General features: G+C 36.6%; 1 protein-coding gene across 4 annotated transcripts in view; it reads right to left on the bottom strand.

The window, feature by feature from the left end:
• Positions 1-24,987, bottom strand: part of VMP1 (vacuole membrane protein 1) — a 140,756-nt gene that overhangs the window by 89,268 nt on the left and 26,501 nt on the right. For all 4 annotated transcript variants that reach the window (XM_013053641.2, XM_004747262.3, XM_045070383.1 and 1 more), the window contains exons 4-5: positions 24,740-24,830; positions 23,432-23,542 (exon numbers count right to left, since the gene is read on the bottom strand). In XM_013053641.2, coding sequence (XP_012909095.1) covers positions 23,432-23,542; positions 24,740-24,830 — 202 coding nt within the window. The remainder of the gene's footprint in view (positions 1-23,431; positions 23,543-24,739; positions 24,831-24,987) is intronic.

Below are 24,987 nucleotides of genomic sequence, written 5' to 3'. Positions count from 1 at the left end.
CCAGTCTACTATACATGTAACTGGAATTCTAGAAAGAGAGAAGAAAGTGTGTGTTAGTGCGGAGGAGTGTGTGCAGAAAAATAACAATTGGGGCGCCTGGGTGGCTCAGTGGGTTAAAGCCTCTGCCTTCGGCTCAGGTCATGATCCCAGGATCCTGGGATCGAACGCCGCATCAGGCTCTCTGCTCAGCAGGGAGCCTGCTTTCTCCTCTCTCTCTCTCTGCCTGTCTCTCTGCCTATATGTGATTTCTGCCTGTCAAATAAATAAATAAAATCTTTAAAAAAAAACTATTAAAAAAAAAAGAAAAATAACAATCCACCAACTCACAGATCTAAGAAACTCCACAAACCTCAGTCAAGACAAATACAAATTAAAACTTAAATCACTGAAAATCATTATAATCATAATATAATCAAGTTGTTATAACTCAGTAATGCTGAGAAAATCTTAAAAGCAATCTGAGGGATGAAGATAAATTATCTACAGGGAAATACAGATAAGACTTCTAGTCAGAATAATACAAACCTAAGACAATGGAATTATTTTTCTGAAGTGCTGAAAAGGTGAAAAAAAAATCTAGAATCCCAGGAAAATATATTTAAAAAATGAAAGTAACATTAAAAACATTTTCAGACAAACAAAAGCCAAAAAAATCTGTTCTACAAGATGAAAATTTTAATGTACACAAAGGAGTTAAAGAGTTCTGGAAATAATACAAGACTTTTATTCCTCATTAAAAATCTCTTCAAAAATATCTAGCTGTCTAGGGGAGCCTGGGTGGCTCAGTGGGTTAAAGCCTCTGCCTTCGGCTCGGGTCATGGGATCAAGCCCCGCATCGGGCTCTCTGCTCAGTGGGGAACCTGCTTCCTCCTCTCTCTCTCTGCCTACTTATGATCTCTGTCTGTCAAATAAATAAATAAATAATCTTAAAAAAAAAAACTAGCTGTCTAAAGTAAAAACCACAGCATATGTAAAAGTAAAATATATGATAACATCACCATATAGTATGGGAAGAAGAAGAGAGAATATACTATTGCAAAGCAGTTATATATACTAAAAAAAAAAAAAAAACAAAAAACAAGCTCAGTCCAAAAAAAAAAAAAGATAGAAAAAGAAGAATAAGAAATAGTAGGACAAAGAGTTTGAGGATACATTTAAACCCAGTCATATTGACAACTACATTAATTATAAATGTACCAAACATACAAATGAAGGGCAGAGAGTGTCAGACTGGATTAAAAACAAGACCTCAGTACATGCCATCTATAAGAAGCCCATTTTAAACATCAAAACCTAAAAGTAAAAGTAAAGGGATGAAAAAAAGATAACCCATTTAAAATAGTAAATAATATGTAGTGGCCATATTAATATCAGATAAAGTAGGCTTGAGTACAGGGCATATTACTAGAGGAGGATCCATAATGACATTTCATAATGATAAAAACACTAATTCTCAGGAAGTCAGAACAATTCTAAGTGTGCAGGCACTTAATAACAGAGTGTAAAATACATAGAGCAAAAACTGCCGGAACTGAAAGGACAAATAAACATCTCCAATTACAGCTGGAAATTTCAATATCCTTCTTTTAGTAGTTGATAGAACAATTAAATTGACAGCTACTATGGCTACAGGACACTTGAACAATATGGAACACTCCACCCAACAATAGCTAAATCCATATTCTTTTCAGGAACACATGAAACACTCATCAAGATAGACCGTATGATATGATAGAAAACGAATCTCAGGGCATTTAAAAGAAAGTGCCATGCAGAAAGGTACAGATACAAGGAGCACTACCTAAGGAAGAGTGGCAAGTGAAAGTTCTTGATGGTTATTATCTCCAGTTAAGGTCAGCAGCCTTTAACCTATAAAGTGGTAATCAAAGGAAGCTAAAAAGCTACATCCAGCCCAGGTTGTTATTCTCTGTCAGATAAAGGTCTATAAATTCCCTAGAGATCAAGTCAAAAGTAACATTCACTAACTATACTCATAACCCCCAAGAGTTCCTAATTAATGTCAATAGAAGTTCCTGTCAATGATAAGGAGGTTAAATTTTAAGATTGCAACGAAAAGTTATACTCTCATCAAAGAGGCAAGTTTTAGTTTAGTTTTGTTTTTAAATAATTCAGTATAGTCATTCTAAGTGAAGTCACCTCAATAAGATAGTTCAGCTATTTGTGACATATCAGACATCTGGTTTTGTTTGCCTCAGTTCAAAACCTCATATATCTAGTCTCATGAGATGTATGACATTATATTTTCCAAAGTTTTGACCATGGAATACTTTGCCTTGTTCAGGATAAAAGATGTTTGGTTGGCCAGGGAATAGTATGTCTGGGTGAGAGCAAAATCATAGTTAATTTGGGGGTAAAATTTCTTATAAGAGCAGATATAGGTATTTGTGGAAAAAGTGTTTTAACTTTTAAAATATTCTTAAGATAAGATTTAAGTTATACTTCTACAATGTAAACTCTTTTATGAGTAGTGTATAAAAGGAAGTTTTAGTGATTGAAAAAGATTTAACAGAGATATTTCTATGAGGTCAATCTGTACTCTAACTTCAGGGATAGTAATAAACCGAAAGCTCTGAGACAAATTATTAAAGCCCCAAGAATGAAGTCTTGGTACTGCAAACACAAATCAGGGTTTTTGCAGGGAGGGTGTGAGATACTCATGTTAACCACTGAAAAAAAATATATTAGTAAAATGACAAACTTGTATGTGCACTGCTGCTTCATTTAAAAAAAAAAAGTTTTCTGTTTTTGAACTTAACTATTGGATTTACTTGGGGGCCTTTGTTTCTTTTTTCTGTTTTCTGTTTGTTTGTTTGTTTTTTGTTTTTTAAAGATTTTATTTATTTATTTGACAGAAAGATCAGGAATAGGCAGAGAGAGAGAGAGGAGGAAGCAGACTTCCCGTGGAGCAGAGAGACCGATGTGGGGCCCGATCCCAGGATCCTGGGATCATGACCTGATCTGAAGGCAGAGATTTTAATCCACTGACCTGACCAGGCGCCCAGGGGGCAGGGGGAGGGCTCTGTTTCTTGCAGAGCCATTTTTTTTTTTAAAGGGAATACCTAAAATGGTCATATTAGTTAATTGTTAGCCTATCAGGCATAACTCTTTATCGACCAAGATGAAGAATATGATATTACATTAAAAGTGCAGTATGTGGGGCGCCTGGGTGGCTCAGTGGGTTAAAGCATCCGCCTTCAGGTCATGATCCCAGGGTCCTGGGATTGGGCCCCACATCGGGGTCTCTGCTCAGCGGGGAGCCTGCTTCTTCCTCTCTCTCTCTGCCTACTGGTGATCTCTGTCTGTCAAATAAATAAATAAAAATCTTTTAAAATAAATAAATAAATAAATAAATAAATAAGATCTTTAAAAAAATAAATAAAATGTTTAAAAAAAAAAGTGCAGTATGCGTATGCAAGAGTTTTTGTAGGGAAGATAAGGGGACAGACATTCTTCACCTTAGGAAGCTCCCTTAGAACTGATAAAACATTCCTAAAGACTAGAGCTGTTTGTACAACATCTGTAATGTCAATTCATAGCCTAATCCATCATCCATACACAGAAGTCAAGTGAGAATCCAAAGGCAAAACTTCCAATTAGTTGTCTGGAAACTTTAGGGCAAAGGTAATAAAATCAAGAATCCTGTGCTGATTCACTGGGAAAACATTTGTTTGCCACACTCCTTCACTAAGGAACAAAAGGAGTCAGTGGTTAGTCTGGAATGTGATTCATTAGGAATATCTGGGTGATAAATAAATGAAAGGAGATGACAAATGGTTGTCTGTACAACTTGCAAAACCTTTGTTTTCTTTAAGTCCGACGTTTAGGGGACTTCAAAAATGCCTTTGTAAACAGGAATTCTACTTCTCAAATTCTTTTAATCATTGCTTTTCTTATCATAGTCAGAAAACCACTTACTTAAGGTTATGGTGTACAACAAATCATTCTAGAAGGCTAGAGCATATAACTATTAATTCTAAATGGGCACAAAAAAGTTTAACTAGTGTTTATATTATTTTTGTGAGGAAGGTCCCACGTTTACAAATTAAGTCTCTGGTCCCTCTCTATAAAATGTAGCATCACTAATGCCCAAGCAGTAATTCGGATATTAATGTGGGTTTGTTTTCTGAAAATGCTAGTAACTTACTGCATATAATCAGACTTCTATCTCACATTCCTCATTTGATGAAAAGCCTATTAGTAGTCGTAGTAGAAATAATAATAGTAATAATGCCTGTATACCTTAGGTAACTGCAAGAATATAGGAGATTCTTTTTTTAAAAAAAGGTTTTTTATTTATTTTAGACAGAGTGCCTGTGTGTGCACAACTTGGGGAAGAGGTAGAGGGCGAGAATTTTCAAGCAACTCCTGGCTGAGCATGGGGCTTGATCCACCCCCAAAAGATCATGACCAAGCTGAAACCAAGAGTCAGATGCCCAACTGACCGAGCCACCCAGGTGTCCCTATATGACATTCTAAAGCAAAAAAGTGTTATGGTAAGTATAAAACTGCTAGCCAAAACAAAAAAATGTATAGTAAATTCTGTAGTTCAAGACCCCAAGTTGTAAGGACATGCTGTTAAAGTCATTTTTATTATACTGAAATAATCCATAAGATATGTTTCCTTTTTTTTTTTTTTTTTAAAGATTTTATTTTTACATAATCTCTACACCCAATGTGGGGCTCAAACTCACCACTCTAAGATCAAGAGTTTTATACTCCGCCCACTGAGCCAGCCCCATGCCTCTAGACATGTTTTACTTTTCTTTTCTAAACCTAAGCAATTTTTAAAAAAGATTTTATTTATTTATTTGGCAGAGAGAGAGAGATCATAAGTAGGCAGGGAGGCAGGCAGAGGGAGAGGAGGAAGCAGGCTCCCTGTTGAGCAGAGAGCCCGATGCGGGCCTCGATCCCAGGACCCTAAGATCATGACCCGAGCTTTAACCCCCTGAGCCACCCAGGTGCCCCAACCTAAGCAATTTTTTATCAGAAAGTTGATTTAAGTGTTCAGGAGAAGTGGACCACATATTTACAGAGAACTTTAAAAAGGTTACCATAAATTGTTTAAAATATCTACTCAACACGGCAGATTTCAGTTAAACTAAATCTCCTCACCTTTCTTTTAAGCACACATTAATAAACAGTGATTTAAGGGCAGGAAGTTATCCAGTCTATGCATACCCGTTTTATTTTGGGAAACCTGGCCCTGTCTCCTGGAGACCCTGGCTTCTTCTTTTGATGTGGTGATATAAGAGTTAATAGATGAATCATTCCTTGGGGAAAGGCAGGGAAAAGAGCTGATCATGCCTTCATCAAAAAAAGCACAAACAGACCTTTTCTAAGAAGGGCCTGTTTGGTTTTCCCGCAAGAGCCCTGAATCACTGCATACTTATAGACAGAGTCATTATACCTATACAGAGCAGTATCAAGTTATACTAGAATCCTACTTTTGCCAATGTCTCCCCTGTTTTTTTCTTTTCTTCTTACAGAGGGAAAGACAGGTGAGCAAGAAGCAATAATCAGAAGTGAAGCAGGAAGAAAAGTAAAGAGGTTGGCTAACAATTTTTTAGAAGAATTATTCTACCTCATGGCATTAAACAATTACTATAATATTTCTTTTACTGAACCTACTTCACAATTTCATTTCAATCCATACCCATGTAGGTTTCCAAGTAACATTTACTTTAGGCATTAAACAGCCAACAGTCATAAAGTGTAAAAAATGTCTACATTTAAGGAAAAAAACAGCTTTTTAATAGCACACTACGAAGTACTATATACGTACTATAAAGTACTTACTTGTTCCTTAAAGGAAACAGGGCGCTATATACAAAAGGTTTCTATAAATATTGAACAGCAATCAAGAGGTCAGATTTTTTTAAATGTACAATTTTTAGCACATACTTCAGTGATGAAATAATCCTAAACTTTAAAGCAGAAATAGGCCTCTAAATCTTATACTAAGGCAAATATCTCATAATTAACTTTATATTTATTTTATAACAAAAAGAAAAATATTTTTTCTATTATAATGGCTACATTAAACAAATAATCCATTAATACTATTCAAATTGTAATGCCTTGATGTTATAGCTTCTAATAAAACCTGATTTGTCCACATTGAAATGAATTGTTCCAAAGCTTTTCTACATCCCAACTACATCTAGAAAGGGCAACTCTAATATTTTCAATATGTGAGTATCTCTCTCATTCTGATCCCCAAAGGTGAGGGAATTCGATGGTTAAAATATATACAACAAAGGGGGTGCCTGGGTGACTCCGTTGGTTAAGTGTCTGACTTCAGCTCAGGTCATGGTCTCAGGGTCCTAGGATAGAGCCCCTGTTGTGCTCCCCTGCTCAGCAGGGAGTCTGCTTGTCCCTCTGCACCTCCCCCTGCTGGTGTTCTCTCAAATAAATAAAATAAAAATTAAACACACACACACACACACACACACACACGCGACACACCAAAGGGCAAAGTTATCTGTAAAATATATTCAGCCTTCTCTTTATAGCTCAATATTTGGGTGCCTTTTACCATTATTCTTGATAGGTATTGTTTCCATTAGACTTCATTTTCTAGGAGCTGGGTTTACTTGAAAGGCATAGGTTTATTAAGGCTTTGTCCAGGAAACTGCTCCACCTAGTGTCAAAACTGTTCACATATCATATTATCTGAGACCTTAATTCTTGCCAAAGGACACATTCTCTTTGCCATTGTTAAACAGAATAGAATTTATATATCGTAAATGGCACTTACAGTTTACAAATTGTTCTTTAATCACCTACTTGTCTTGTAACATGGTGAATAATAATGTACGTGCATATAAGGAGCATGTCTAGGATATATTTCTCATTATCAAGTACCAAAGTTCCTGTTTATGTTACCCTGGTTGATTACAGGATTATGAATCATATTTTTCTAGTAATGGGAAGTAATTCTACAGTGGCTACTGAAATAACCCACCAGTTTTCCCAATTATTTATAACAATCTAAACTTCACCCATAAATTACTTACTTTTCAAAATGACTGCAATGTTGAAAAACAAGTATTTAATAATTGCACTCATCAATGATTACAACATGAAGTAAGAATTAAATCTTGCTGTCATCGGGCACATCATTTGAAAGAAATTTCCCCACTTTCCTCTTCACGCAAAGTTAGTTTATTTTCCCTTGATGGTTTTCTAGACCATTCAAAGATTTGCACAACTATATTCTCTTCTAAAAACATGATGTTAAGTCTAATATTATGACCTGGAAGAGAGAAGTGGTGATTCTTTTTTCTGGCAAAGGGATGAATAAATGCATATGTCCTGTAAAAAAATCCTTAGAAGGTGGCTAGGTCACTAACCCTATGAGTTAGAGCAAGGGTTAACAAACCATAGCCTGCAGAACAAATGCAGTCAGGCCACCTGTTTTTGTGAATTAAGGCTGATTAGAAAACAGTCTCATTCTTTTCCACACTATCCATGGATGCTTTCTCACTGCAATAGCAGATCTGAGGAGTTGCAAAAGAGACTATATGGCTGAAGATATTTATTATCTGGCTCTTTGCAGAAAAAAAATGCTGACCAGTGAGCTGTCTAGCCCTAGGTCAGACCATTATTAAGGTGGAAATTTTGATTCATCCAAATAGAGATGCATCAAAGAGGTTAACAGCAGCAACATTACCTTCATTAACTTGTTTTTACTCTGGGCATAATTTCCACTAGTAAATAAGCATTCCTGGATCACTCATATTCTAAATCTTCTGAAAGGAAACCCGCTACATGCTTGTTAAAACTAAAATAGATTTGTTAATGGATTTCTGAAAATGAGTATCCAAGAGAAGAGTGCTTAGAAGGCGCAATCTGAGAAAAATCTGCCAGCTACAGAAGGCTTTTTACATCTGATCTACTTTTTTAAAAACATGAATAAAGTAAATGAATGAAGTAAGTAGCCTGCAATACTTGTCAGGGAAAATTCATCATACAAAGGAACAAAAAATGCCTGCATTAGAAATAAAATTGGTGCTCCCTTTTTTTTTTTTTTTTTTAAAGGATTTTGTTTACTTATCTGAGAAAGACTGCACAAGCAGGGTAAGTAGCAGGCAGAGGGAGAGGGAGAAGCAGCCTCCCCACTGAGCAGGGAGCCCAATCTGGGGCCTGATCCCAGGACCCTGGGATCATAACCTGAGCCTAAAGCCTGACTGAGCCACCCAGGTGCCCCTACAAATGCTACTTAATTTCTAATTTGTTATTTAGTAAGGATACTTTTCTTATATGAAAAAATAACATGGCTTACTATACAGACATACCAGAGATCGTAAGCATGCTCATATACACTAAATGAAAAACAAAAGCACATTTTAAGTCATTCATTGTGCTGGTGTTTATCTAAATTTAAGTAAATTTAACGCAAAGAACATAGTACAGTGTTGTTTATAAACCAGAGACTAAATGTAGTTTTATTTGCTGGGGAAATAAAGAGGCTGTAGTGATGTTCAATACAAAATTGTTATGCAAAGTAAGAAAAAGCCATATACAGATTAGGTCATTTTTCATCAATAGTCGTAACAGTCAGACATTTGGGACAGCCAATAAAGGAAGCACAATGATTCTGCCTTATTCTGCACACTCCCCAGGATTTTTCAAAGCTTTTATTTTATTATTATTAACTTATTCAACATATATTTACTGAATACCTAGTATGCATCAGATACTATTCTAGATACCAGAATACAGCAGTAAGCAGGATAGAAAAAATTCCCATCCTTAAAGAGCTTATATTGCAAATATTTGGGTTTTTTTTAGAGGGGAAGGGGCAGAGGTAGAGAAAGAGAGAATCTTAAGCAGGCTCCACGCCCAGTGTGAGGCTTGATCTCACAATCCTGAGATCATGACCTGAGCTGAAATTAAGAGTCAGATACTTAATTGACTTAACCATCCAGGTGCCCCAAGAGCTTATAGTTTAGAAGTGAAGCTCATACTTTAGTATCTGTATTTTATAGCATATTAGGTTTTCTTATTTCAGCTACTTGCACTTCCATACACAATTCAATCCCTCAAATTTGAAACCCTTCCTACTGTCACTGCTTTAAATTAGGTAATTACTACCTCTCACCTGGACAGCTGTCTTCTAACTGGACTAATTTTCAGTTGCTTCCCCACCAAATCTACCCTCCACACTGCTGCCAGAGGTATGCTTTTTTTTTTTTTAATTTTAAAGATTTTATTTATTTATTTATTTGTCAGAAAGAGAGAGCACACAAGCAGGCAGAGAGGCAGGCAGAGGCTGAGAGAGAGGCAAGCTCCCCACCGAGCAAGGAGCCTGATGCCTGGAGCCTGATGCAGGACTCAATCCCAGGACCCCAGGATCATGAACTGAGCCAAAGGCAGCGGCTTAACCCACAGAGCCACCCAGGCGTCCCCAGAGTTATGTTTCTAAAACACATGTTAAAACTTGTCTGAAAAACTCTTTACAATACATAAATTCCCTAGTCTGATGTTCAAAGCTTTTCACAATTTGGCACCAACCTATTTTCTTGTATGAGTCTTCTCTCCATTTCCAAAATATCCTACTTTCAAGTCTTTGCATTCACTGTCTTTCCCTCAACAAACCCATCTTCATGAACTTTTCCTACTCTTTCTCCAAGAGAATTCCTCCTTATTTTAGGGGTCCCAAACAATTTATGAATATCACTCTTAGAGTACTTACTACAATATCCTGCAGCATAATTATTTATGTAATAGATATCTTCTGCTCTATATATCCAGTTCCTTTTGTAATTCACATAGTATTTCAGAGTGTTTTGCACTAAGTAACTGTTCAAGCTTTCTGAAGTAAACTGAATTACTAGTGATGATTTTATGGAAGAATTCTTTTTTTTTTTTTTTTGAGAATATATAAGACAGCCCATTTGTTTGCAGTCTTAGTTTGAAAGTCTCAGAAAAATGAATGTTATCGAAATGAGTATTTCTGCTTTTAGGAAGTAATCAGATGTCAATTTAAAAGAACTATAGCAAGGGTGCCAGGCTGGCTCAATTGGGAGAAGCATTCAACTCTGGTTCTCCAGGTCCCATGTGGGGTGTAGGGATTACTTAAATAAATAAAATTTAAAATAAAATACAATAACTACAGCAGATATTACTCATATGTATGTAGGCAAATTGACTATAAAATTCTTTTTTTTTAAATATTTATTTATTTGAGAGAGAGAGAGAGTGAACACATGAGTGGGGATAAGGGGCAGAGGGAGAGAATATCCACACAGACTCCTGCTGAGCCAGAGCCAAATGTGGGGATCAATCTTAGGACCCGGGGCTTGATCTCAGAACCAATAAGATCAGGACCTGAGTTGAAAACGAGAGTCAGATGCTCAACCAACTGAGCCACCCACGTACCCCAGACTATAAAATTCTAAAACAGAAGAGTATATGATACTAAAACAAAGTATTTAAGTACAGCATATATAGAAAAGTACATTATGCATATATCCTAATGAATTATTATAGTATAAGGATTCTTTATGCAGCTCAAGAAACATAAACACACAATTAAGGGATATGTCCTATTGGCTGTCAAGACTGATTATAAAGCTACTGCAATGAAAACTTTTTTTCAATTGGTTTGTCAATTTCTACAAAGTTCTGACAGATACTACACTGATTTTGTAGATTAAAACTGGGAGAAATCATGGCCTTGCAATATTGTATCTTTTACTCTGTGAACATGATACACTCCTTCTTTTACCCATGTTTCTGCTTCCAATAATATATTACAATTTATGTAGAGGACAACCACATCTTTTATTAAATTTATTCTTAGATTTTTGCTTTTTTTAAAAAATGCTATTATAAATGGTCCTGCAAAAAAATTTCATTCTCTAAATGTTTTTCCTGTAGTACACAGAAATACAACTGTTATATATGTTGAACCTGACGTTGCATCCAACAATTATACTACATTACCCTATTAATTTTTCCAGATTTGTGGAAGTTATCACTTCTCTCTAGTTCTGTCAATTTTTGCTTTTTATTTTATTTTTATCTTTATTTATTTATTTATTTATTTTCAAAAGATTTTATTTATTTATTTGACAGACAGAGATCACAAGTAGGCAGAGAGGCAGGCAGAGAGAGAGAGAGAGGGAAGCAGGCTTCCTGCGGAGCAGAGAGCCCGATGTGGGGCTAGATCCCAGGACCCTGAGATCATGACCCGAGCCGAAGGCAGCAGCCCAAACCACTGAGCCACCCAGGCGCCCCTATTTTTATTTTTTAAAGTAAGCTCTATGCCCAATGGGGTCTTGAACTCATGACCCAGAGATGAAGAGTTGCATGCTCTGGGGTGCCTGGGTGGTTCAGTTGTTAACTGCCTTCGGCTCAGGTCATGATCTCAGGGTCCTGGGATTGAGCCTCACATCTGGCTCCCTGCTTAGCGGGAAGCCTTTTTCTCCCCCTCTCACTCCCCCTGCTTGTGTTCCCTCTCTCGCTGTCTCTCTCTACATCAAATAAATGCGTGAAATCTTAAAAAAAAAAAAAAAAAGCTACATGCTCTACAGACTGAGCCAGAGAGGTGCCCCAAGTTTTTTTTTTTTTTAATATGTTGAGTATACATTATTAAGCAAATACAAATTTATAACTGTTATATCTTCTGGGTGAATTCAATCTTTTATTATTAAGAATGGATGCATTCTGGGGCACCTGGGTGACTCAGTTGGTTAGGCGTCTGCTTAGGTCATGATCCCAGGGTCCTGGGATAGAGCCCCGCATCAGGATCCCTGCTCAGCAGGGAATCTGCTTCTCCCTCTGCTTTCCCCCTGCCCCTGCTCATGCTCTAACAAATAAGTAAAATCTTACAAAAAAAAAAAAAAAAAGGATGGATTCTAGATGCGCCCGAGTGGTTCAGTCCATTAAGCATCCAACTTTTTTTTTTTTTTTTTTAAAGAGTGACTGACTGACTTAGGGTGGGGAGCGGGAGAGGGCAGAGGCAGAGAGAGAGCATCTCAAGCAGGCTCCATGCCTAGCATGGAGCCTGATGCAAGGCTTCATCTCACCCTGAGATCAAGTCTCAAACATTTAACTGAGTCATCCAGGTGCCCCAAGCATCTGATTCTTAATATCAGTTCAGGTCTTGATCTCAGGGTTGTGAGTTTGAGCCCTGCGCTGTGCTCTGTACTGGGCGTGAAGCCTACTTAAAATAAAATAAAAAGAGAGAAAGAAAGAGAATGAATGAATGTATTCTATTACCACTTCTTGCCTCACACTCTACTTTTATTTCAATATAGCTACATAAGGTTCTTCTTGGTTGACATTTCAATGGGCTCTTTTTTTCCCCATCCTCTTACTATTAATCTTTCTGTGTATTCATATTTTATGTAGTTTGTATACAGCAAACAGTTAAATTTTATAAAAAATATTTTATTTATTTATTTGAGAGACAGAGAGGGAGCACAAGCAGGGGGAGCAGCAGGCAGATGAGAGGGAGAAGCAGGCTCCCCGTAGAGCAGGGGGGAGTAGCAGGCTCCTTAGCAGGGAGCCTGATGTGAAACTGAATCCCAGGACCTTGGGATCACGACCTGAGGTAAAGGCAGACACTTAACCAAATGAGTCACTCAGGCGCCTCCGTTAAATTTTTTTTTACATTTATTTGTACAACAGGAAGGAATATTTATTTGAGTTATATTTACATAATTATTGATATATTTGGATTTAAATCTACTAGTGGATGCTTACACCTCATCCTGCCTGTTTTATGTTCATTTTTGTCCTTCCTTACCTTCTTTTGGCTTGGTTTTTCATTCTTTCTTTTTTTTTTAAGTAGGCCCCATGCACAGCATAAGAGTCCAATGCCTGGCTTGAACTGACGATCCTGAGATCAAGATCTGAACTGAGATCAAGAGTCAAATGCTTAGCTGACTAAGCCACCCAGGTGCCCTTGGCTTGGTTTTTTTTTTTTTTAATTACTGAATTTTGAGGGTGCCTGGGTGGCTTAGTCAGTTACACCCTGGACTCTTGATTTCAGCATAGGTCATGAGCTCAAGGTTGTGAGCTCAAGCCCTACCCTGGGCTCCATGCTGGGTTTAGAGCCTGCTTAAGATTCTCTCCCTCTCCCTCTGCCCCTTCCCACTGCCCACTCGAACTCTCTCTCTCAAAAAAATAAACAAGTAAAAATAAATCTTAAAACTACTCAATTGTTACCTGTCCCTATTACCTTGATAGTACATATTTTTGTAGTGCTTAGCCTATACATTATAAGTTCTTGCTTATTACAGTGTTATAGAAATTAATATTTTGCCTTTAATAGGGCAATGCAAATACCTTAGAAAAATCTTCAGTAATTTCCATTATTAAGTATCTGATTTGTAGATGCTATATTTTAATTCTTTATATATTTTAATCTTTCAAGACATTATCATTACTGCTCATCTTAATTTAAATTTCTACATATATTTACCCTTTTCTTACTTTTTATTCCTTCCTGAATTCTCTGGGCTTCAATACAGAATCACTTTCCTTTGATTCAAAGAACACCTTTTAGTATTTCCTTCAGAGAATGTTTGCTAATATCTTAATTTTACAGGTCACAGGCTACTTCGAGTATAGACTCCTCTGTTGTTAGCTACCCTTTAAAGATACCATTCTAGGGATGCCTGGGTGATGCAGCTGGTTGGACCTCTGACCCTCGGTTTTGGCTCAGGTTGTGATCTCTAAGTCATGAGACTGAGCCCTGAGTTGTGCTCAGTGCAGAGTCTACTTGGGATTCTCTCTCCCTCTGTCTCTCCTGCCCCTGTGCTCTCTATCAAATAAAAAATAAATTTATGGGGTGCCTGATGGGCTCAGTCAGTTAAGTGGCTGCATTTGGCTCAGGTCATGATCCTGGTGTCCTAGGATGAGGTCTGCAAGGGCTTCCCTGCTCAGTAGGGAGTCTGCTTCTCCCTCCTGTTTTGGCCTTCCCTCCCTGCTCATATTCTCACTCACTTGCTCTCTAATGAATAAATTAAAAATCTTTTTTAAAAAACTGCATCTTCAAAAAAAAAAAAAAAGACAACATTCTACTGTCAGCTGCTGACTTCTCAACAAAATCAATGACAGCAAGAAATCAGTTTTACTGGAGTTTCTTTGCAGATACTATGCTTTTTTTCTCCGTTTCTTTTTATTCTTTTATTCTGGACATCCTTCTCTGGCCTATTTTACAGTTTTAGCTATGTCCACTGAAAGTCCAATAATAGAGTTCTTAATTTCAGTTACTATATTTTTTTCAATTCTAGAATTTCCATTCAGCTTTCCGTCTTCAATTCTCTGCCAAAATATTCAAACTTGTTTTTTTTTTTTTTTTGATTACCTTGAACACAGTGCTTTAAATAAATGCATCTGTTTAATGGATCCACCCCTGTGGATCTGTTCCTATTATTTCTTTGTCTTGATCAACTTATCTGGTCTCCTCAGATATCTGATTACTTTTGACTGAGTGCTGGACTTACATATGAAAAAAATAAAGTTAAGGTGAAGACTAGGATGATTTTATTTTCCTTCAGACTTAAGCCTGAACTTTAGTCCCTATAAAGGGTAATTTATATCAAATCCATCCTTTCCTTTAAAGTATGGCCCCTTAGGGTTCCAATGCAAAGCCTTCAGGTTTATCAAGGCATTTCATTGTCCAGTATCACCTCTCAAGGCTTCCTCTTTAACATTAAGGCTGGCCTTGTAATTCATTGTTTGTCTGTTTCTTAATCTTGATGATACCTTTAAACAGATGTTTTTAAATTCTGTTAACCTTGCAAAAATTCTTTCATGAGAAAATTGATCTAAATTGCCTAACCTTTCATCACTGGACATGGAACAATAATCAGTGGTTTTCAACTATACTGACACACTATTACATTATAAATCAATTGTGGGAAATGTTGCTAATAATTTCTTAAGAATAACAGCTGAAGTGGGGTGCCTGGGTGGCTCAGTGGGTTAAGCCGCTGCCTTCGGCTCAGGTCATGATCTCAGGGTCCTGGGATCGAGTCCCACATCGGGCTCTCTGCTCAGCAGGGAGCCTGCTTCCTCTTCTCTCTCTGCCTGCCTCTCTGCCTACTTGTGATCTCTGTCTGTCAAATAAATAAATAAAATCTTTAAAAAAAATAATAACAGCTGAAGTGGGGTGCCTGGATGGCTCAGTGGGTTAAGCCTCTGCCTTCAGCTCAGGTCATGATCCCAGGGTCCTGGGATTCAGCTCTTGCATTTGGCTCTCTGCTCAGCAGGGAGCCTGCTTCCCCCACCCCCTCTCTGCCTACTTGTGATCTCTGTCAAATAAATAAATAAAATCTTTTAAAAAATGGCTAAAGTACATAAAATGACTGCATTTAAAATAAAATCAGAGTATGAATAATGATAGTAGTAGCTATCATTTCTTGAGAACCTTATATATACTAGCACTGAACTGAAAAGTATACATATGTTATTCCATTTAGTTCTCAAAACAAGCTTTTGCAATAGGTACTATTATTATCATTCACATTTTCAGTTGAATTAACTATGGTTTAAAAGTTAAGAAACTTGCCAAATATCAGAGTTAGCAATATCTGATCAGGCATTGAAACCCAGCTGTTTGATTCTGAATATCCTTTATCAACTTCCATTATAGGAATGAAAGATTTTAGTCCCATAACAAAATCACCTTCAATCACTTGCATATTCCTTAATTAAAAAAAAAAGAATGGAATTACAGCATTATATCTGAAACTGGGCATGCCAAGGAAGTATGCTCTACCTGTAAATATTTATGTTACAGTGGAAGTAAAGGCTAGTAACTGTTGAACTAATTAATGAATATGGAAAACTATTAGGAAAACTTATTTTCCATTCACAAGCATTAACTGGTATTATATAGTTGTAAATACAGATAAATAATAGAATATGTCTAGGGGCGCCTGGGTGGCTCAGTGGGATAAGCCGCTGCCTTCGGCTCAGGTCATGATCTCAGGGTCCTGGGATCGAGTCCCACATCGGGCTCTCTGCTCAGCGGGGAGCCTGCTTCCTCCTCTCTCTCTCTGCCTGCCTCTCTGCCTGCTTGTGATTTCTCTCTGTCAAATAAATAAATAAAATCTTTAAAAAAAAAAAATAATAGAATATGTCTTTAAGTAGAACTTTTCGAGGGTTTCATATATATCTAGAATAGAACTTACAAATACAGTACACTACATTGATTGTATTTGCAATGCCACCTAGTGGTAGCCAAATACAGACATATTTAGGAACAAAGTTCTACAAAAGTGGTTCTTAACCCATTATGGGTTACAGTCTTTGGTGAATCTAATAGCATAGGTCCTTTTTGCCAGAAAGATGAATATTTGCAAAAACATTTAACAACATGTATAGTTCCAGGGCATTAACAGACCTCCTGAAGTCCATCTGTCCACTATTACAATTAATGGAACAAACCAACTAACCCCTAAAGGCCCAATTAACTCCCCTTGACCTGTGAGAAAAAAAAATCATTCACTTTCCTTTTCTTTACTCTCTGGTTAGTAATCAGAAATCCTGCATAAACAGTATCTAACTTTTCCTTTGTGGCTAGATATGTGTTCTCTGAAAACTACTAGATTTCCACTGTTTTCAAATCAAACTTAAAAAAATTTTTAAAAAAGATTTTATTTATTTATTTGACAGAGATCACAGGTAGGCAGAGAGGCAGGCAGAGAGAGAGGAAGGGAAGCAGGCTCCCTGCTGAGCAGAGAGCCTAATGCGGGGCTTGATCCCAGGACCCTGGGATCATGACATGAGCCAAAGGCAGAGGCTTTAACCCACTGAGCCACCCACACGCCCCAACAATCTTTCCATTTTAAAGGCAGATATACAGGTAACTAATATTATAGGAAATATAGTAACAGTTTGAGATCACCATTTAGTTGTAAAATGAGTCATAATTAGCTAAATGAAACATTTAAAAGAGGTAACTTCCATACTGAGAAGAACCTAATTGGGAAATTTTGCCTATTGAAAATATAGAAAAGATTTCCCTATTCTGTTTTTAAGCCATGATTTCTAGTAAAGAGTACTATGATAAAGAATGATTTAAATCTTTTCTACTTGCTATGTTTCATTTCTTTTTCACCTATTTTACTACAAATTATTATCAAAAGGATAGTTAAATTTCTGACCAGACTACTAACAAGTGACCACTTGCTTCCTTGACTGAGGAGTTATATATGTATATAGAAAATGTGACAGTTTCATTAGCACAAAAACAGAAAACACGAGAATTGTTAATATCACATCCCTATGTGAGAATAAAGGCTCATAAATGAAAGAAGGTGTAATTAGGACTTTCTTTCTTTCTTTTTTTTTTTTTAATATATTTATTTGACAGAGACCACAAGTAGTCAGAGAAGCAGGCAGAGAGAGAGGAAGGGAAGCAGGCTCCCTGTTGAGCAGAGAGCCCAATGCGGGGCTCGATCCCAGGACACTGGGATCATGACCTGAGCCAAAGGCAGAGGCCTTAACCCACTGAGCCACCCAGGTGCCCCGTAATTAGGATTTTCAAAACACAATCACGTTTCACAGATAAAAGGCAAGAGGAGTGTAGAAGGATGAACTCTTGATCACCTAGCACCAAGAAAGTGTTAAGTTTTAAAAATAAAAAATTTAGAATAGCTTCTTAAGGAGAAGGCTCCATAGCTCAGGGGTCAGAGCACTGAATAGCTTCTTAAATAACACAGGTAAAATTTTTAGACCTTTACTTGATTCCGCTTTTGCTTCTGGTTTCCTTGCTATTTTGATCTATTTATAAGCGGACAGTCTATACTTATTGAATAATTTTTTTCCTCTACATCTGATATCCTATTGGTTATTGACTACCTTCCTCTTGGCAGGACAACATAAAATAATTCATATAAAGTGCTAAGCACACAGCCTGGCACATAGTAAACATTTAGTAATTGTTAGTCTATCATTCAGGATAAGCTATAACAACAAACAACCCAAAAATCTCAGAAGCTTAAGATAAAAATGTTGATTTCTCCCTTCCTATACATACCCATCACAGAATGGTAAAGGGAATCTGTTCATTACAGAGTCTCAGGCAAGCTTCCCAAAGAGCAGGAGCCTGATGTGGGGCTCAATCCCAGGACTCTGGAATCATAACCTGGGCCGAAGGCAGACGTTTAACCCTCTGAGCCACCCAGGCGCCCCTAAAAAACTTCCCAAAGAGCAGGGAGCCTGATGTGGGGCTCAATCCCAGGACTCTGGAATCATAACCTGAGCCAAAGGCAGACGTTTAACCCCTCTGAGCCACCCAGGCGCCCCTAAAAAAGTATTGACAACACTGATGCCTGTCAAAACTCTGAGCAAACTAGGAAGAGAAGTGAGCTTTATCAACTCAATAATGTACATTTGCAAAAACCCTATAGCTAACATGATACTTAATGGTGAGAAACTAGAGGCTTTCCTACTAAGATTGGGAACAAGGCTTGATGTTCCCCCACCATTTCTATTCACTACCACACTGGAAGACCTAAGTAATACAGTAAGAAAAGAAAATGAAAAGGTATACAGATTAAGATGAAAGAAATAAAACTTCTTATTTGCAGATGAGATGATTATCAATGTAGAAAATCCTAAAGAATAAACAAAAAAGTTCTGAAACATTGTTATAACAAAGTTGCAGTATACAAAGTTAATATACAAGTCAACTGCTTACTTACATACCAATAATTAACATACACAACCCATGAATTATGCCCCTAGGTAATTACCCAAATGAGTTGAAAACTCATATACACAGAAAAACTTAGTGCATGATATGATTCATAATTGCTATAATATGGAAATAACTGTGATATCCTTCAATAAGTGAATGAATAGACAAACTCTGGGGTACATCCAGAAAATGGAATATTATTCAGCATTAAAAAAGAAATGAGGTAGCAAGCCATAAAAAAGAACATAGAGGAATTTCTTTCTTTCCTTCTTCTTTTTAAAGATTTTTTTATTTATTTGAGAGAGAGAGGGAGAGTGCAGTGGGGAGGGAGAGAGGAAGAAGCAGGCTTCCCGCTGAGCAGGGAGGAATTTTAAATTCATACTGTTAAGCGAAAGAAGCCAGGCAGAAAAAGACAGATGTATAAATCCAACTATATGACATTTTGAAAAAGCCTAAACTTACAAAGACAATTAAAGGATCAGTGGTTACTAAGGGTTTGTGGGCAGAAGAGAGGTGGAAGGTAGGAATAAACAGGTGGAACACGGGCAATTTTTAGGGCAGTGAAACTATTCCATATAATACTATAATGGAGGATAGATCACATTATGTATTTGTCAAACCCATAGAACTGTAAAATAAAAAATGAATTCCAATGTAAGCAATTGGATTTAGTTAATAATATATCAGTACTGGCTCAACTGTAACAAATGTTTTATACAAAAGTAAAATATTATTAATAGTGAAATCATCATCAGGTTGTATATCTAAAACTAATATATATTCATGTCAATCATACCTCATTTAAAAAAACAAAATAGGGGTGCCTGGATGGCTCAGTGGGTTAAAACCTCTGCCTTTGGCTCAGATCATGATCCCAAGGTCAAGCCCCAAGTCAGACTCTGCTCAGCAGGAAGCTCAGCTGCTTCCCCCAACCTTCCTGCCTGCCTCTCTGCCAATCTGTGATCTCTGTCTGTCAAATAAATAAATAAAATCTTTAATTAAAAAAAAACCACACAAAACAAAACATAGGGGAAGCTGTGTGTGGGTGTAGAACGATACATGGAAACTTTATCCTTTCTGCAGCCCTAAAACTGATCCAAAAATAAAGAATGCAAGCAAAGCAAGCCAGCCAGCCGGAAGTAAGGAAAGGAAGGAAGGGAAGGCGGGAAGGAGGGAAGGGTGGGTGGACGGGGAGGAAGGCAGGAAGGCAGGAAGGCAGGCAGGTTGAGGGAGGGGAGGGAGGCTGGGTTCACGGGTTGCTCTGTTGGTTAAGCAACTGACTCTTGGTTTTGGCTCAGGTCATGATTCCAGTCAGGGTCCTGAGATCGAGCCCTGGGTATGGAGCCTCCTTAAGATTCTCTCTCTCTCTCTCTCTCTCTTTCCCTCTCCCTTGCTTGTGGGCATGCTCTCATTCTCGTGCTCTAAAAAGGGGGTGGGGAGGATGGAAGGAAGGAACAATGAACAAAGGGAGGGAGGAAGGGAGGAAGGAAGGGAGGAAGGTAAGTAGGTAGGTGAATTCTCAGTCCTTTGCAAATTCCCCTTCTTTTCTGTCCAATCACTGGCACCAGCAACCCATGTGGATCTGGTGAAGATCTCATCTACATTGCAATATAATTACTCATTTTAGATACTTATAATTTCTCTTTTTAGATACTTTTAATACATACTGAATACACAAGTGAACACAAAACTATTCAGTTAATAATATCAACATCTACTCAAGTAAAAAACCAACAGTTATCTCTGGTTCCTTCCCACGTAACCAAATCACAACATCTTTGTACTAATCACATTTCTCTAACATTTGTCCTATTCCATCTCAATGCTACTAACCACTCTTCTGAAATATTAAAAATTTATGCCATCTTTTGGTGTCATTCTGCTTGCCTTTTCTCTCTGCAAGTTCTTTTTTGTAATCTCCCCTCCTCTACATACTTCTTGCTACCTCCACAAAAGCCTCGTCTCTCAGAAGGATTATCATAATTGCCCATCTTCTTTCTCTCCCACTTGCAATCTATCTCCCACACTACAGCCAGTATCATGTATGGGATCTGGTTATTTTACTTGTATTTAATTTTAGCACATTTAAATAATTCTAAGGGTGCCTGGGTGGCTTCAGTTGGTTAATTGTTTGCCTTCAGCTCCAGTCACGATCCCAGGGTCCTGGAATAGAGCCCTGCATGGAAAATCTTTGTTCAGTGGGGAGCCTGCTTCCCCCTCTCCTCCCTGCTTGTGCTCTCTGTCACTATCTCTGTCTCTCTCAAATAAATAAATAAAATCTTTAAAAGTTTTTAAAAAATAAATCTAAATAAATAAAATATAATATAATAAAAATAATATAAATATTATGAATTTTATAGATATTATATATAATATTATTGGTTAATATTATATTTATAATTTTATAAATATATAAAAATAAAATAAAATAATACAATAAAAATTTTACTTAATGCTAAAACGTGATCTGATCCACTATGGACCCCAGTTTATTATTAGCAGTGATAATGGCACAAAACCATTACTTATTTATTTAGATTTATTTATATTTTTAAAAGAGAGAGAGTGCATGGGGGAGGGGGCAGAGGGAGAGGGACAGAGAAATTTTAGCAGGCTCCATGCCCAGAGTGGAGCCAGAGATGGGGCTCAATCTCATGACCCTGAGATCATGACCTGAGTTGAAAGCAAGAGTTGGGCACTTAACTGGCTGCATTACCCAGGTGCCTTGCCACAAGACTTTTATATGGCTCTTAAGTACAATGTAATACAATTTCAGATGTTCCTTAACTAATTCTTCATAGTTGCTAAACTAGTGCAACATATACAGTACTGACTTTAATGAGAGTATACCTTCCTTCAAATAACTCCTGAAGAATTCCTTCTACACGTGTGAAAAGCCTAACCAAACCCCATTAAATCTGCCCTCTGATCTCCCAGCAGAACTACTTAATTTAGGAAAGCAAAGACTTGACTTTTCACTCAAATGAATTTTATAATAAATGATTATTTGTATCTTTCTAAATTCTTTACTGGATACATGGATCAATGAACACATTTTATAAATGTCATTTTATAAAGGTTTCTCATGGATATGAAAAGAAACAGGAAACATAAAACTTTCTTGTTTCAAATTTCTTTAACTTATTGTGGAATTTCTAAGTTTCATTAGAATCCCTCGTAATATTTGGAAGAATCTGCTACCTGGGTTGCTTTTTAGATAGTTCTAAATTAATCAAATGCTACAAATGAATTCCTTAATCTTCTTTTCCCAAGGAATCTCAGAGAAAAGGTCTAGAAAAGAACAGAAGGTAACCTATAACGGTAATTCTTTTCCCTTCTCCCTCAACCTTTTATAGAGCATTATACTTCTAAAACTGTAATTATTAAAGACACACTATTGTGGATTAGTTCTGAGATTTATGTCCCTATGTGGAATAAAATCAGCAACTAATCATGAATAGAATTCTAAAATTTGAGATTTTAAAGTCTTTTAGACTTGAAGAAGTTATGAATTACACATTAATCCTCAAATTATTCTTCAGGCCATTAATTTAGCAGTCTTCTGAACAATCACTCCTTAACACTTATTTCCCTGCTTCAGAAATGAATTCATTGAAGCATAAAGATTGGAAGTGTTTGCTGTGTTGAACTTTATTTTGGCAATCAGTACCACTGTGACAATTTTCACCTGTCTTTCCCCAATGAAGATCAAGCTATTTCAAGTATGAAGTTGCTTTCAATTCCTCAGGAACAGGAATACAGTGAAATAAGAGAGGCATCCAGGGCACAAAATTTAATGAAACACTCACTCATCAAGTCCATACTTACATGACCCTGGAAGCACCATTTAAATTCAGTGCCCTAGATGTCTTGTTAGTCATCCCTGGTCCTATCCCTGCTATAATTTCCAAGCATGTGGAAAACCTATCTTTTTTTTTTTTTTTTAAGATTATTTATTTATTTATTTGACAGACAGAGACTACAAGTAGGCAGAGAGGCAGGTAAAGAAGAGAGAGGGGGAAACAGGCTCCTTGCTGAGCAGAGAGCCCAAAGTGGGGCTCGATCCCAGGACCCTGGGATCACGACCCGAGCCAAAGGCAGAGACCCCAACCCACTGAGCCACCCAGGCGCCCTGAAAACCTATCTTTTATCTCTCTAATTTCTTAAGTAAAATAGTATTTTTTAGGAGGGGTACATTTTATATTTTGATTTAAAAGGATTTAAGAAAGCTTTTAATTCTACACACATAATATTTCATTAATCATATTCAGTGAGAAGGCCAAAATGACTATCCAGGTGTGTATACATGATATTTGAGGACATGAGGGAAGACATCATTTCTCATTTGCTGATTAACAGAGAAAGTAAACTGTTCAAATTAATTCTAAGTCTTACATGGCTTGTAAGCGGATAATTTCATATATTTAAAGAACTTCAACTATTAAAACGACAATTGCATAAGCAAAAGAACCATTATTCCAAAATCCGGAAAGATAAAAAACATTTCCTGGCTGAATTAATTTAAGTAAATAATCTCATCTGCTCAAGGGTTTTTCCCTCTTCTCTTTTTAAATCCTCAATCAAAAAGGAAAAACAAAACAGAATTCTAAATCAAACTTACTGATCTGAGGATGAGAATGCTTTTAAGATGCAAAGGTAAGTAAATAAAAATCTTAGAATTTTAACTTCTGAAGTAAAAGCACCAATTAAAACATCTCTTTCAATCTTCCTTATAATTCTTACCAGATAAAGGAGGAAGGTGTGCAGCCCTGTTCCAAGCCCAACAGAAGACAAAATTCCTAAGCCTATCCAGTAGGCATACAAAAGAAATTGTTTCTCTATACGTTGCACATACTGAAAAACAAAAAGGATAGAGTGAAAAAAAAAAACCAAAACAGTTTTGTTAAACAAAAATGTGTTATTACCTACAATCAAAATAAAACAAACCAACTAAAGTAAGTTTCTAGTAGGAAGAAAGCATTAAGGGTAAAAACCCCTTCAAGAGACCTAATTCTTACATAAAAAATTCATCTAATTGTAATAAAGCTTTTGGTTTAGGCCTTTAAAATCCTACTATTGCAAATGCCATTTACAGGAAAAATGCAAATTACTAATAAGATAACTATGAGAATTAAAAGTTTTAAAGATAACTGAAAGTTACAAAGACTTTGTTTAAGAAAGCATTGTAATAAACAGCAGTGAGAGTGGGCAGTTATTTATATATTTGTGAACGGAACATATTCTTGTTTATCCAAGTAAAAAATGGAATAAAATTATTTTTGTCTATTTAAGACCAAGATGTTTTTTAAACAAGAGCAAGCTGAATGAAGTCCACTGAGCTATGGACTTGTTGGAGGAATTCCAGACACTACAGTCTAGATTCCCATACTGGCAAATACATTAATCTAACCAGTTCCTTATAAACTCTAAATGACGCACACAGATTTCTTCAAAATATTTGAAAGAAATGCATTTAAAACTATAAAAACTTCTCTACGATTAGAGGTTAACTGCTTCAAAAAATAAAGTAATACCACTTTTAAAACCATTTAGAATACATTGTTTTACTATTTTAACAAAAGTTATTAACACAATGTCCTATTTTCTTTCAGTTATATTGTACTTACGGACTACAGACAAATGAATGTCTCCCTTTTTATACATATAAAACCTAACCTTCAATCGAGGATGACTATATCTGGACAGATCACAGGAGGGTGTGATAGAAAATATGAAGACTTTGGTGCTCACTAAAGGATTCATGCTATTCTGACTAAACATCATCAGGAAAGTTACATTTGAATTCTTGAAAGTAAAAATGATCTATGCCAAATATAAAGGCTCAGCAGCCATCAACTGCCACAAGAATATTTTTAATATTTGGTATTAAAAGAAAGATAGTAAGATATCAGTTATGAGATAAATTTAAAAAACAAAACCAAGTCTAAAAATGTGGAGGGTAGAAATTTTATCAAACCCACAATAGTTCCATTTTGAAACTGTTTGGAGGTACAAGAGGTACAAGAACAGAAAAGCTGCTGAACCTCTTACCTGTTGATGTGCTCCTTCAACATAATACGTAGCTATAAGTACAGCAAGCAGCAGTAAAAAAGACACCACAATGCTTTGACGATGCCATAATCTTAAAAACAATTTAAAAACAAAAACAAATGAAATATCTCACAGGACTTATCACTCCCAAAACAAGTTCTTGTTGAAGCACTTATGTAACTTAGCATAGCTATAGAATCAGTTTTTTGGGGGCTTAGCTCTTCTGTCCTTAAACACGATGGTCTCTT

This window comes from Mustela putorius, unplaced genomic scaffold (genome assembly GCF_011764305.1).
Source record: "Mustela putorius furo isolate JIRA1106 unplaced genomic scaffold, ASM1176430v1.1 tig00003962_pilon_pilon_pilon, whole genome shotgun sequence".
Taxonomy (NCBI): Eukaryota; Metazoa; Chordata; class Mammalia; order Carnivora; family Mustelidae; genus Mustela; species Mustela putorius.
Note: the sequence above shows the minus strand (reverse complement) of the source record. Positions and strands in the feature narration are given on the sequence as shown.